This window comes from Melopsittacus undulatus, chromosome 6 (genome assembly GCF_012275295.1).
Source record: "Melopsittacus undulatus isolate bMelUnd1 chromosome 6, bMelUnd1.mat.Z, whole genome shotgun sequence".
Taxonomy (NCBI): Eukaryota; Metazoa; Chordata; class Aves; order Psittaciformes; family Psittaculidae; genus Melopsittacus; species Melopsittacus undulatus.
The window spans coordinates 69,888,784-69,902,919 of NC_047532.1; the positions used below are offsets into that span (position 1 = coordinate 69,888,784).

At 39.9% G+C, this 14,136-nt stretch overlaps 1 protein-coding gene across 1 annotated transcript in view; it reads right to left on the reverse strand.

The window, feature by feature from the left end:
- CAB39 (calcium binding protein 39) overlaps nt 1–14,136 on the reverse strand; it is a 43,792-nt gene that overhangs the window by 10,773 nt on the left and 18,883 nt on the right. Inside the window, exons 2-3 of the mRNA XM_034064087.1 lie at nt 10,050–10,210; nt 1,749–1,913 (exon numbers count right to left, since the gene is read on the reverse strand). Of these exons, the coding sequence (XP_033919978.1) occupies nt 1,749–1,913; nt 10,050–10,163 (279 nt within the window). The 5' untranslated portion in view covers nt 10,164–10,210. The remainder of the gene's footprint in view (nt 1–1,748; nt 1,914–10,049; nt 10,211–14,136) is intronic.

Genomic DNA, 14,136 nt, shown 5'->3' on the forward strand with positions numbered 1-14,136 from the left:
CAGAGTGAACAGTCCCTGTCGATTGTTTAGCTGTCTATCCCTGTCCTACAAAGGAAACCTTCAGGAATGAGTTAAGTTCTTGACTTAAAAAAAGGACATATCTACTCTTCATGTGTAAGAATCAACAGAAAATCCAGTTCATATTTCCATCAGTTATGGAGAAATCATTTCAGATACAGTAGTAAGCCCACAACCATAGAGATTTGAGATATCAAAGCCAACACTGATGGACTTTGTAACAACTGGGAAGGCAGCATGTGCTTGGAGCACAGGTGTGTTGACATTAATTCTAGGTAACAACAAAAGCCGGACAACCTGCCAGATCCCATCCTTGAAGAGCAGAAGTGCTCGGGACTAGAAAGCAGACTGAATGACTTGTTCTCAAAGGGGAACTGTCATATCCTCAACCAACAAAGCAGCAGAAAGTCCTCAAGTAGGAAACTACTCGAAATCTTTTCAAGTCCCCTTAGAATAAAATGAATAGTTCTCCTTAATGATAGCATGTAGGAATTGTTATCATTCTCCATTATCAGGAGATGAGGAAGGTTTCCTTCACTAATAACCAGGCTGAGTAAACACCAAGCTGATAAGAATCTAGAGGTCAGCAGAATCCAGATGACGTTTCATGACTTCCTTTCTTCAGCAATTAAAGGCCATCACATTTCAGCACTCCCTCTCAGCTTTCTCAGGTCTCCTTGCTTATTTAACAACCTGAATGTTTTATGTTTGGTATAAACAGTTGTGTGGGTAAGGAAAAAATACCACTGTATTAAACACAAATCAGAGGGAGTTATGGGTGGGGTGGAAGGGAGAGAAGAAAGAAGAGAGAAGAAAGCCATTGTTTTTGGAATGTCATACAACAATAGGACTTTAAACGGCTGTGTTTGCATCGTGCACAACTTGTTTATGAACAATCCCATTTTTAAGCAACCTTAAGTGGGATGGTCTTTATGGTCAAGACTGTGGAGATACATGGGGTTTGGCTCCTTTCCTAGACCACATGCCTCTTGTGGGACCTCAGGGAAAACAGGAAAATCCAATTGTACTGCCATTTCTTATAACTAAATAGGGTGATTTTTCACTGTGCCACTGGGAAGCTAAATTATTCCATGTGATGTGGTGACAAATGCCAGATAAAGGTTTGTGTAGAGTTTGAATATAAATAAGTGTTGCTATTTTGAAGTAATCAATAAAAATTTGCATCTGTTGGGGCTTTTTAATAAGCAGAAAAAAGATGAGGAAAATAGAAAAAAACCTGGATCATTTGTTTCTAAAGAGAGGAAGACATACTGGACTGCTAACAAAATCAGCAGCTTTAACTTAGCTAATTCTCCATAAATGTTACAATAATTCTCTTTACCAAGTACTTGAATTTAACCAGAGAATATAAACATGCCCTCTAGTACTATAGCTCGTGTAAGCTATTATATGATCACTGAGTGATTAACCCTTGTGTGTACACAACAATTAAGAATTATTCTATTATTTTAACAGAACTGTATCATCAGAATTAGACGTTTATCTGCTTCAGTTCTATGCTGTTTATGTGCCTAAATTCATACATTTCATGTTCTATATTGGCTTAATTTTCCAGGTAGTTTGGAAAAGGGAGCTCTCTTTTTAATGGTTATGTTCCAGCCAGAAATAAAAGCTGAAGATCAAAAGATGTCTTAACCAAATGAAGTGGCAGGAAATCAGATGTGTTTATTTTAACATATACAATGTAAGTGCCAAGCTTCTTTTCTTACCTCAAAATCAATTAGTTGCAAGTCGGCTACTAGGGTACTAAGAAGACCACTGTTGTACAGCTCTTGAGCTAGCTGTGCCACAGCTTCTGTCTGTGGTTCTTTTTCATTTGTGCCATACAAGATCTCTTTCATGGCTACAAGGTTTTTTGAGACTTCCTCAGTGGCCTGAAGAAAATGGGAGAAGAATACAGTTAGAGCACAACGTCATTTGTCTTTGTAATCACACACATCTGCAAGCTTCCATTAAGGGAAAAACAAGCAGGAAATGGCAACTGTTAAAACACAATATACAATCTCTCTGTGAATAGGACCGTTACAGGTTATTTAAAAAGGGCAAGACACATACAATTTATTTAGCAAGTTACCAAAAGTAAAAATCTCTTCCTTTTTATTGCCTTCAAAATTCCTATTCAAAACCCCACTAAAGAATAGGAATAGGGTGTAAAACAGAAGAATGCAGGATCAGATTGGAAAACATGACATGGAGACAAATGCCTGTCTAGTGAACTGCTTAGAGAGAGCAAATGTATCCCTCCAACAGATCTTGCACTCATTAAGTTTTGACAAATGCTAGGCTCCCATTCCAGACACTGGGGATGAATTTTTTTCCTTTCCAACTAATAAAACCCCAAAAAATCCTGATTTATACTGAGTTACCTCAGTATACAAGAACAAACTGGCCAGCCCGGATGGGGCTTGGAGGAACCTGCTCTAGTGGATGGCATCCCTGCCCACAGCAGGGGGTTGGAACTGAATGAGCTTCAAAGTCCCTTCCAACACACACCAGTGTGTGGTTCTATAAAACAGACCCAGAAACTGGTGCACTCAAAAGAACACAGTGATACAGGAGACAATCAGAAGTGTAAGATGCTTCCCATCTTACAGCAGACAGACAAGTCTGACCCTTCACTTACAGAATCCAGTATAAGAATTCCTAAGGTGCTGTGATGGGCTGGAGCAGCATTTAACTACTGAAGCAGAGTTATCTCATGAAAAAATTTAATTAAATTTAATTCTAAATTTAGAATCTAATTCTAAATGTAATTAATTAAACAAAAATTTAAACAAAATTAAAAAAAAAACAAACCGAAAAACAAACAAAAAAGGAGAACACTTCTAAACACTCCCTTTAAGTTTTAAAACATGGTTTTCTTGGAGCAAAATAAAAATAACTACTCCTTTCAATATATACGTTCACATATCCTGGGGGAGCAAAATGCTGAAAATTATAATCATAAATAGCTGGTTTAATTATATTGTATTAGTCCTGCACGTACTTAAAAGGTATGAATGATGGTAAGTGCACTAATGTTTTGTATTTAGATGAACCTTCCATCAAGGTATGCGTCCACTTTTATTTATGTAAGGTATTTATGATTGGTGGCACATGGAAAATTAATCAACTAAAAAAACAATCACATTCTGGATACTGCCCATCTTGTAAGGGGCATGTAAAAAGATTTCTCATTTGTGCATTACACCTAAAGAGGCTCAGGATCAGCATGACTCACGCACTACTCAACCCAAAGCCATTCCAGCTTTGCTAGGTATGCAAGTAAGAAATCCGTGACCTTTACAGAGGCTCCGTATCATCTTCAGCTCCTCCACAACTTTCCACTCCCCGTTGCCTCCCTCTTTTTGCTAACTGCAGTTACTAGTCCCAGTTGTCTCCTCCTCATTCAAAATTCCAAAGGATTTTCTGTGTACTGCTAGTAAGACAGCAAGAAGCAGGTGCTCGACAGCTCATGAAGATGTTATATGAGAAAGCCAGCTCATCATATTGTAGTATTATTACACCACGCAACTGCTCTATTTCTTTAAAATACAAATGAAATATCCTTTACTAAGAACAGGAACATCTGTCAAATGTGGAGATAGGAAGAGATGAATTGATGCATGGCTACAAGGAAAAGAAGCAACAGCAATAAAAATTCTGTTGCAGCTTGTCCCTGCACACTAATTTAGAAAGCAAGATGAAACAGGAAGAAAGGCAGAGGTTCAAGTAGCTACCTATTTTAAGGCCTGCAATTAAGAAGAATGCCAATGGAATTTTTCCTTCTGGACTAACATGAAGATACAACTCAGTAACTTCAAGAAGACACACCAGGACTTGAACTTATTTCCCACACTCTTCATAACTGTCAAGACCATCTCAGCATGCTTCACTTGAACTTGGAATAACACATGACTTCAGCAGGAAGTAATGGTTAGAGACACAGAAACACAGCTTAGGTTGGAAGGTAACTCAGGAGGTCATCAGGGTCCAACCACGAGCTCAACCTCAAAGTCCTGTCAGGTTGATCAGGCTCATAGCCAGCCATGCTCTCTGAACAACTCCATGGATGGACACTCTACAACCTCTCTAGGCAACCTGTACCATCTTCACCATGAAGAGACTTGCTTGTATCGGTTTAACTTAGGCCAAAATATTATTAAAGACCAAAGTCTACTACAATTCCATAAAACACAACATTTCTGTATTCCCTTCTCTTCTACTCTAAAACTCAACATAAAAAGGACAAGAAATAAACTTTTACAAATTTGTTCTAGAAGTTCTAGAAGAACTCCTTTATATTCCATGAGCTCTCAAACATATTCCAAATAAATGATGTGTGGAGCTCTTTTTAACATTTCAGATGCAGAATGGAATTTAGATAGCTACACCAAAAAAATTATATCATAGAATCATAGAATAGTTATGGTTGGAAAGGACCTCAAGATCATCTAGTTCCAACCCCTCTGCCATGGGCAGGGACACCTCACAATAAACCGTATCACCCACGGCTTCATCCAACCTGGTCTTGAATACTGCCAGGGATGGAGCATTCACAACCTCCATGGGCAACCCATTCGAGTACCTCACCACCCTAACAGTAAAGAATTTCTTCCTTATATCCAAACTAAACCTCCCCTGTTTAAGTTTCAACCCGCTACCCCTTGTCCTATCACTACAGTCCCTAATGAAGAGTCCCTCCCCAGCATCCCTGTAGGCCCCCTTCAGATACTGGAAGGCTGCTATGAGGTCTCCACGCAGCCTTCTCTTCTCCAGGCTGAACAGACCCAACTTTCTCAGCCTGTCTTCATATCGGAGGTGCTCCAGCCCCTGATCATCCGTGTGGCCTCCTCTGGACTTGTTCCAACAGTTCCTTGTCCTTTTTATGTTGAGGACACCAGAACTGCACACAATACTCCAGGTGAGGTCTCATGAGAGCAGAGTAAAGGGGCAGGATCACCTCCTTTGACCTGCTGGTCACGCTTCTTTTGATGCTGCCCAGGATACAGTTGGCTTTCTGGGCTGTGAGTGCACACTGAAGCCGGCTCATGTTCATTTTCTCATCAACCAACACCCCAAAGTCCTTCTCTGCAGGGCTGCTCTGAATCTCTTCTCTGCCCAACCTGTAGCTGTGCCTGGGATTGCTCCGACCCAGGTGCAGGACCTTGCACTTGGCACGGTTAAACTTCATGAGGTCGGCATCAGCCCACCTCACAAGTGTGTCAAGGTCCCTCTGGATGGCATTCCTTCCCTCTAGCTTATCAACAGAACCACACAGCTTGGTGTTATCAGCAAACTTGCTGAGGGCACACTCAATCCCACTGTCCATGTCAGCAACAAAGATGTTAAACAAGACTGGTCCCAACACCGATTCCTGAGGGACACCACTTGTTACTGATCTCCAGCCGGACATTGAACCATTGACCACAACTCTTTGAGTGTGACCATCCAGCAAGTTCTTTATCCACCGAGTGCTCCACCTATCAAATTGATGTCTCTCCAGTTTAGAGACAAGGATGTCATGTGGGACAGTGTCAAATGCTTTGCACAAGTCCAGGTAGATGACATCAGCTGCTCTACCCCTGTCCATCAGTACCACACTAAGTACCAGCGTTAAGAGCTAAGTGAAAAACTAGTGGAAAAAAACAGGACAGACAAAAGAAGACCAGTTAGCATCACTTGCAAGCTTTCCTAAGATATTGGTATCTGAATTGCCTAATGTGCTGCTTTAATCAAAAGTGGAACTAACAATCAGAGACTGCATATAAAAAAATATATTCTTTCTAATATAAGTAATGTATATTTTTAAAGGTACAGAATATACACAGACTGTAACATATTCTACACATTACACTCTATAAATATATATTTATACATTATGTATTTTCTATCTGTTGATTTTTTTTATCTATACCCTCAACTCTGAGAAGGAGCAACCAGTGAATTCGAGAAACATTCTGTGACAAGTCACATTTGAAATTCAATGGTGCCAGTCAATACAATGTGAGGACAAGTCAAACTAAAAGTAAAATGTAAAGTAAGGAAAATAAAGAAAGCACTTATTTTTCTATTTTTATCAAAGACAGGAAGATATTATTTCAAAATAAAACCAATACAATGAAGTCACATGCATGATTGTCAAAACAGAATAGCTGTATGCTTTAATAACTATAAACCGTGATGGCTTATTCCAGTCTTTTTTCAGTGATATTCTCAAAATTTACTATTTCTTTAAATGCTAAGCAGTGCCAATACTTCATTTTGGCTTGTAGAACTGCAATATTTGAGTTTTATGAAGCAACACGTACTTGTACTTTGAGAAACAGTAGAAAAACATGAAGGACATATAGTCCTGAAGTATTTAAGATGAGCTCAACAGGCTCCAGGTCTATGGGTTCTATCCACACCATAACGCAGTTACTTAACAGACTGTTAAAGAAAATATCCATCAAAAAGTAAACTAACTGTAGATTTGAGCCTGTATGTGGTGACTGTTCTTACTAGTCTACAGCAATATCTATCATAAGTAACAAACACCACTGTAATAACTCTATGTAAATTTGCAACAGAAAGAGGGGTGATGGTTTTAAACTAAATGAGGGGAAATTCAGGCTTGATGTGAGGAAAAAACTGTTTACAGTGAGGGTGGTAAAGCACTGGCACAAGTTGCCCAGAGAGGTGGTGGATGCACCATCCCTGGAAACAGATTCTGAGGCCAGGTTGAATGTGGTTCTGAGCAACCTGATCTAGTTGAAGATGTCCCTGATCATTGGAGAGGATTGGACTAGATGAGCTCTGAAGGTCCCTTACAACCCAAAGTATTTTATCATTGAAGGGACTGAATTGAATGGATTCCAAAATGCTTACAAAAACAATTGAAATTTTGTAAATACACAATTACATCAGTACCACAGGTTTATTTTAAAGGTCAAAACTGATTATTTTTCAGCATTTAGTATGAAGATATCATTATCATTCTAGAGCTAAGCTCAACTAAAAGGGTCTTCTCACTCGTTACTTCCTGGAGAAGTCCCATCTTTACCCTTTGAGTAACAGCCCCATACCATAGACAAGGTAGATTCCTTAACCTTCAGCCTTCTTTCAATCACAAATCAATTGCATACACAAGTTAACAAGTACAGAATTCTACTGCACTGTAACAACAGTGTTAACTCATTGAGTGAAATCTCTTCTATGGCATATAACACGATATTACATGTGGACAACTGAATCAAAATAGCATACTGCATTGTCCCATACATATAAATATACTATTCTATTGTATAGGGCTGGTAGTGTGAAGAGAAACCAACCATGCCTACCATAGTCAACTCACGAGTTAGCAACATGGCGGAAGTAATCATCTGAAAGCCAAAACAGGAGCTGTTATGAGCAGGTAAACCCAAGGTCAGAGGGTGGGGAAGAACAAGTTTGTTACACCAGTAAATATTTACCTTCACAACAGTAAATGTGTGCCACAAAGGGAACTGATCGTATAAAAATAAATGCTGATGTCAGCTAAAGAGGAGGAAGATGCAAGTAAAAGACTAATGGACTACATAAAGGATTGGTCCCATTCATATGAAAGTTTTCCTTCCCCTTCCCTTCAGCCCTTCTCTCTGAAAATACACAAGCAATGGAAAACAGCATCTGTGATGAACACATTTTCAGTAATAAAGCACTTGACATTTCAAGTTTCCTCAGGACTACCTCACATGCCTCAACGGGGGCTTACAAGAGACCTAGGAAGGGATGTTTTACAAGGCCATGTAGAGACAGGACAAAGTGGAATGGCTTTAACCTGAGAGAGAGGAGATTTAGACATTAGGAAGAAACACTTCCCTGTGAGGGTGCTGAGGTGCTGGCACAGGGTGCCCAGAGAAGCTGTGGCTGCCCCATCCCTGGCAGTGTTCAAGGCCAGGTTGGACACAGGGGCTTGGAGCACCCTACTCTAGTGGAAAGTGTCCCTGCCCATGGCAGGGGGTTGGAACTGGATGTGCTTTAAGGTCTCTTCCAATCCAAACCATTCCAAGGTTCTGTGTTACATGGTTTAGTGGAAGTTGTCCTGTCCCATTCTATGATTCAAAATCTGTATTTCCAAGTGTATTAGCAAGCTATCAAAGAGCATCCTCTATATAGTAACAAAATCTGTATTTTCATAACAGCATTGTGCTGCTACTGCATCGTAGGAGCTACATATAAAAACCAAACCCACTGTGGTACTGCAGTAAAAAAAGTACTAGTATGTCTTTGGAACCTCAGCCAGCTATCAGGTATAAAACAACAGGGGCATTTACAATTATTTTGTGGAAGAAACACATACACATTTCAAATCCCCTATGCTCAAGAGTAAAGAAAATCACAACTGTGTGAACTCAGGTTCAAGGAACAATGTAGTGTAGCAGCTGCAGCTTCTCTGGGCAACCTGTACCAGGGCCTTACCACCCTCACAGAGAAGAACTTTTTCCCAAGATCTCATGCAGGAAATACTCACACTTCTTCAAGCAGAATGTGTTGCCTTCTATATGACACAGGAGAAACAACTCTACAGGCTTAGCATATTATTCCTTGTCAAAGAATCAGCCTCGCATAAACTAGGTCTTTAAAGAAAATGGAGATATGGGATTAAAGGCCAGCAAAAAGCAAATGGTACATAATAATCTTTAGCTACACCACCAAGAACATAGCATGTGACACAGTGCACAGCTATGCACAATGGAATGAAACCGGTCTGTTCCCCATTAGAGATCTAAGAAAAAGATGACACAAGAGCATGGATTTTAAGATCAAGCCACATCTCTGGGTATTGATAATGAGACCGAGATGAAGGAGGTAGTACCATGTTCCATCACAAAGCACGTACCCTTCCTCTCCTGACAGATGTCTTTATTAGGGACAGAAGAAAAGCAGCAACAACTGAAAATCCTCTCAGCCTCCATGCTGGCCTGCATAACAGGCCATAACATTTAACTCTCAAGTACAAGAGAAGCAGCATCAGTGAAAAATACTAAGGTATACAGCAAGAGACCTGGAACATACCACATGCTGGCAAAGAGTATCTGGATAAAAACATAAATCCAGTTAAGACCTGGATTCTCCTGCACTTCAAGTATTAGTACCAAATCTAGGTAAAACTGGATGCAGTGAAGCTGGCCACATTCTTCTTAAAAATGCTTGTGAACATAAAGAAGGTTGTGACTAACTCCTACATGGAACTATGTAAGGATGTCAGGAATGCCAGAGAGCAGTTAAATAATGCTGGGAGAGGATCCAACGATGGTATCATAGCCTGCTTCAAAAGACAGTAAACTGGAGAAGGATAAGTATTGTTTGCTTGGTTTTGTTTGGCTTGTTTTTTTTTTAATGTACTGAAATCTATGCCCTTGTGCTGAATTTATCAGAAAAAAACTTCACCTAAACAAGTAAATACCCCTTTATACAAGTCACTAGTTGGGTTGCAGCTGCACATAGGCTGAACTTCAAAGTACTTTCTTTTGAAAAGTAAAGGGCTGTTGACAGGTACAAATCCTGAAGCACCAAATCATCCCATCTAAAGGAAACTGCACTCACACAGAAGCTTTTCACTTTTTCATGTGGGCTGTAGAAGAGTTAAGGAAAGGTGAAAAAATATCCTCTACTGACATCCACTGAGACACAAAGTTCCTTAGCTTCAGTAACAGAGACACTCTGCTCTCAACAACTGCATCAAGAAGCACAGGCAGAACTACTGCACAATAATAAAGCCATTATGGTGGACACAAGCACCAGAATACTGTATTGCTGTAAGCTGCTTATTAAAGAATGCAACATCCTACAGTTCCAAACCAAATTAAGTATTATATCAGCTGCCAGTGGCATAAAAATGCAAAGCCAACTAACATGAAAAGCACATTCAAAGGTACATAGTAACTTACCCTTTATCAGGGTATAAAACTCAAAACTAATGCCTCATTTATTCAATTTCAACAGTTGCGAATTTCTCCTCATCTTTCAACTACAGTTTAGCAATTGAAAAGTCCCAACTGTACCTTTTCTGCCTTTTTGTCAGAGATGTCTTGCTTTTCTAGAACTGCCATACTTTCTTTCAGGTTCTTCACTATGTCTGCAGGAGACTTGTGGGACTTGCCAAAGGGGAATGGCATGATTGCGAGCCACAGGATCTTTCTTCCTTCTACAGCTCCTGCTTCACCTGAAAAGGAGAAAGAAAAGCATCTCAAAAATAGAAGAGGTCAATGTAACACCACACATCAGATCAACAGAGCAGCAAAGGTATTTATTCATACATGGACTAACCACCCTTGGCAGCTGAACTACACAGCTGAATGTCCTACCAAGACAACTTCTGCTTCTAATTCTTTTAAAACACAAGATACAGAATCTAAGAATTCACATTATGATCATCTTATGCTACAGGAAGAAGTAACAGAGTATATTAATTGTATCCAAAACCACATACTGGCAAGACTAAACAGGGATTAATTATTCCAATTGATGCTGTCAAGCAAAATACCTTTGACACGCAAGTCATCATGTGTCAGTGGCTCTGCGGTGACTGACCAGGTACATGCTTTTAGCCATATTCATTTGACAACAAATGTGAAGTAGACCACAGAGCCTGCACCTCAGCAGAGGAGCTAGGAGCACAGTGCAGATGTGGCTACAGGCAACAGCTTATTTCCATGTCAAAACATTTGATAAGTCCTGGCTTTTTCATATCAACATCACTATAACTTCACACTGATATACAGTCTTGCCCCCACTCACTTTGTGGGAACAGAATTTGTCACCAGTATCTGAAAACACTAGAACCAAACACCTGATATTTATCTTTTTCAAGAAGACAAAACTTGTCTTATGGAAGCAGCTTTCCTTTCCTAAAACTATTTGGCTCTTGAACCCAAATACATTAATTCTTCAGTATATTTACATACATTTGCTTTTATACACATAAACACCTCTATATTCACTTCTGTATACAAAACAGAAAAGTACTACTAGCATACACAAGCATACAAAAGCTTTTGTTGCTAAACACACACAGCCCCACTTAATAATAAACAAGTGAATTCCATAAAGCATACTTCTATAAGTCTAATCTAGACAGAAAAAAACCAGGAAATCCTCCATTAAAAATGCTGACAGAGCTACTTCTGCTAGACACAAAAGACAGCTAAAGCTGAAAGGGAGGAGATTACCCTGTCAGTACAACCAAGGGATACTACCCTGAAAGTCAGTGAAGTCAGTAACAAGTCAATTACAACCATTACACAGTAAAGTTTCATATCTAAGACCATGAACTTTGATGCTTGATTAAAATACCAGCTTGTTCACCATGAACTCCGTAACAGTCATCCTGATCTTATTCAATCCTCTTTTGATCAAGGATTAAGAACACCCATTTGGTGCTGTATTTGAGTTACCCTGATTTTTAACACAAACAACTTGTGCTGGCCAAAGGGCAACAATTTTAAGGTGAAGGACAGAAGCACTCAGATATTTAGCCAACAAAATGGGTCTCAAAAGATTTTTTCAGGTAATCCGCTACAGAGATCATGCTGTTACATGCCTGTGACTGACCCAACACAGCTTATAAAAAGCATTAGGTAGGTAGCATGTAAGGTAGGTATGGCTGTAGTTTCAGATAAAAGTATCAGTATAAAAGTTAAAACATAACCTTTCACCAGCTATTTCCACTCTCTAATAGCTTAAAACTTCCTGTTGCTTTTATTTTGTAGTACAGAAATTCTCATTACAGAAATCTTTCGTTCACAATCTGCACAAAGAAGGGGACATAACACTGAAATCAGAAACATAGGACTGGTACCCTAAGACATAAAAAGAGATCAATCCTTAGGCAAGAGATTTTTATGCCCCACCTTTGTCACATGTAATGGAACAGAAACCTACCTTTAAGAAAAGCATGACTACTAATTGTTATTTCATGAAAATGTAGTAGTGTTTAAAGCAACGTTTAATGAAAATCACTTTATTGTCACACAGATATTTTATTCCTAGAAAGAGGCAGGTGTGAAGTAAGCACAACTTCTCCACAACATAGATCACACACCTCGAGCATCACAGCAATGTTTGAAATGTTCCCTTTATCTCTCCTTTCAATTACTACTCTTGCCAAATTAAGACAGGGCCTGAAAACAAAGCCGGATCTTTTCAGGCTTGCATATCATCACAGATAATGATAGTATATACCAACTATTCAGTATGTACACTCTGGAAGATGGCTATGCCAGTGTAATAGACCAGGACTGGCTCAGAAAGTTACTAGGTTTAATTCCTTTGCCATGTGTTAAAACCAGTAGGAATCAAAACAGTTCTTTGAGCAAATAAAAATATTCTATAGAATCCCAAAATCTGGTATTACAGAAACATATAAGAAAATAGATCAAAACCAAGAAAATATCCCTGCACACTCATTTTCTGGATCACAAATATGTTACTTCTAAACTACAAAAGTACATGGATAATATAAATAACATAGGATAATGACAAGCAACTATCCTCATAGTGTGTCCAACGTTTAGGCTTGAAAAACTTGATTTCCCTCCAGAGAATGCTCAATTTCTCATTTAAATTAAAAATGGTCCATAACTGGGACTTGAAACCCTCCAGGTTCTGCAAAAATCAGATACACACTCACGCATACACAACTCATACATGAGTTTTAGTGTAAGTACTAGCATGCCTAATAGAAAATAATCATAGAATCAGAGTCACAGAATGGTTTGGGTTGGAAGGGACCTTAAGGCTCATCCAGTTCCAACCCCTGCCATGGGCAGGGACACTTTCCACTAGAGCAGGTTGCTCCAAGCCCCTGTGTCCAACCTGACCTTGAACACTGCCAGGGATGGGGCAGCCACAGCTTCTCTGGGCACCCTGTGCCAGCGCCTCAGCACCCTCACAGGGAAGAGCTTCTGCCAAAGAGCTCATCTCAATCTCATCTCTGTCAGGTTAAAGCCATTCCCCCTTGGCCTGTCACTACAAGACCCTGTCAAAAGCCCCTCTCCAGATTTCTTGTCAGCCCCTTCAGGCACTGGAAGCTGCTCTAGGGTCTCTCCAAAAACTTTCCATTCTCCACAGGTGAGCACCTCTCCTATGGAGAGGGCTGGATCAGCCCTGCTCTGGAGACACAGCTGGGAGAACTAATCTGGTTCAGCCTGGAGAAGATAAGGCTCCTTAAGTGGAGACCTTATAATCAATTAATAACAGTTCACCAGCATTTATTTATATTAAACATTTTTTCCCAATTCAGGTAAGTTCCTGTATGAATTTCTCAGAAACAATTTAGAAAAATCAGGAAATACTGCCAGCACCAGCAAGAAGGAAATCCACATCCTTTGTTACTAAAGGTGACATTTTGCTCCAAGGTATTTATTACATGAAATGGACTAAATGCATTGTTCCTGCTACTTCAATTTTATTACTGGAAGGACTACAGCAGTGACAGGAACATCCTCTGGGGCCTCAAGACCCCACCAACCCTGACGCAAAACTGTATTACTGCAGAACTCGTGCCACATCCGGCCAAATAAAAAAATAGCAGGAGCAGTCCCTTTGTCTCTCTGAGCTGTACTTGATGCAGCGAGGAGAACACAGACAGGCTGTTCCCTTTTCAGCCCAGCAAAACTACCCCAAGCAGCATTCTGTGCACAATAAACAATGACAACATCTGTGCAAGATCGGAAAGAACCACAATGACCCACATCTGCAAAGTGAGGAAAAAAGGAAACACCAAATGGCATCTTCTGTAAGTAAGGACAGACCTTACATCATGTCAAGTGATAACTGTTACACACTACTGGCACCTGCCTGCCTTATAAATTCATGATAAAGTTTCAACTGTGGCTTAAGAAGGGATCACAGGACTTTTGAAGGGTTAAACTGCAACAAGTACATGGACAGCTCCGTACTCTGCTGGGCTGCTTTGCTTTATCTCACCTCCCCAGAAGCCTCACTGCTTTTATCCATTTGTTAAGACAGACTGTGATCGATATTATCCAAAACTCAGGCTTTCATCAGCATGTGCTTTATTTTAGCAATACTCCAGCATGCCAAATGTAACAAATTTGAAGGTCCTCAGAGCACTGGTGTCACGGCCAC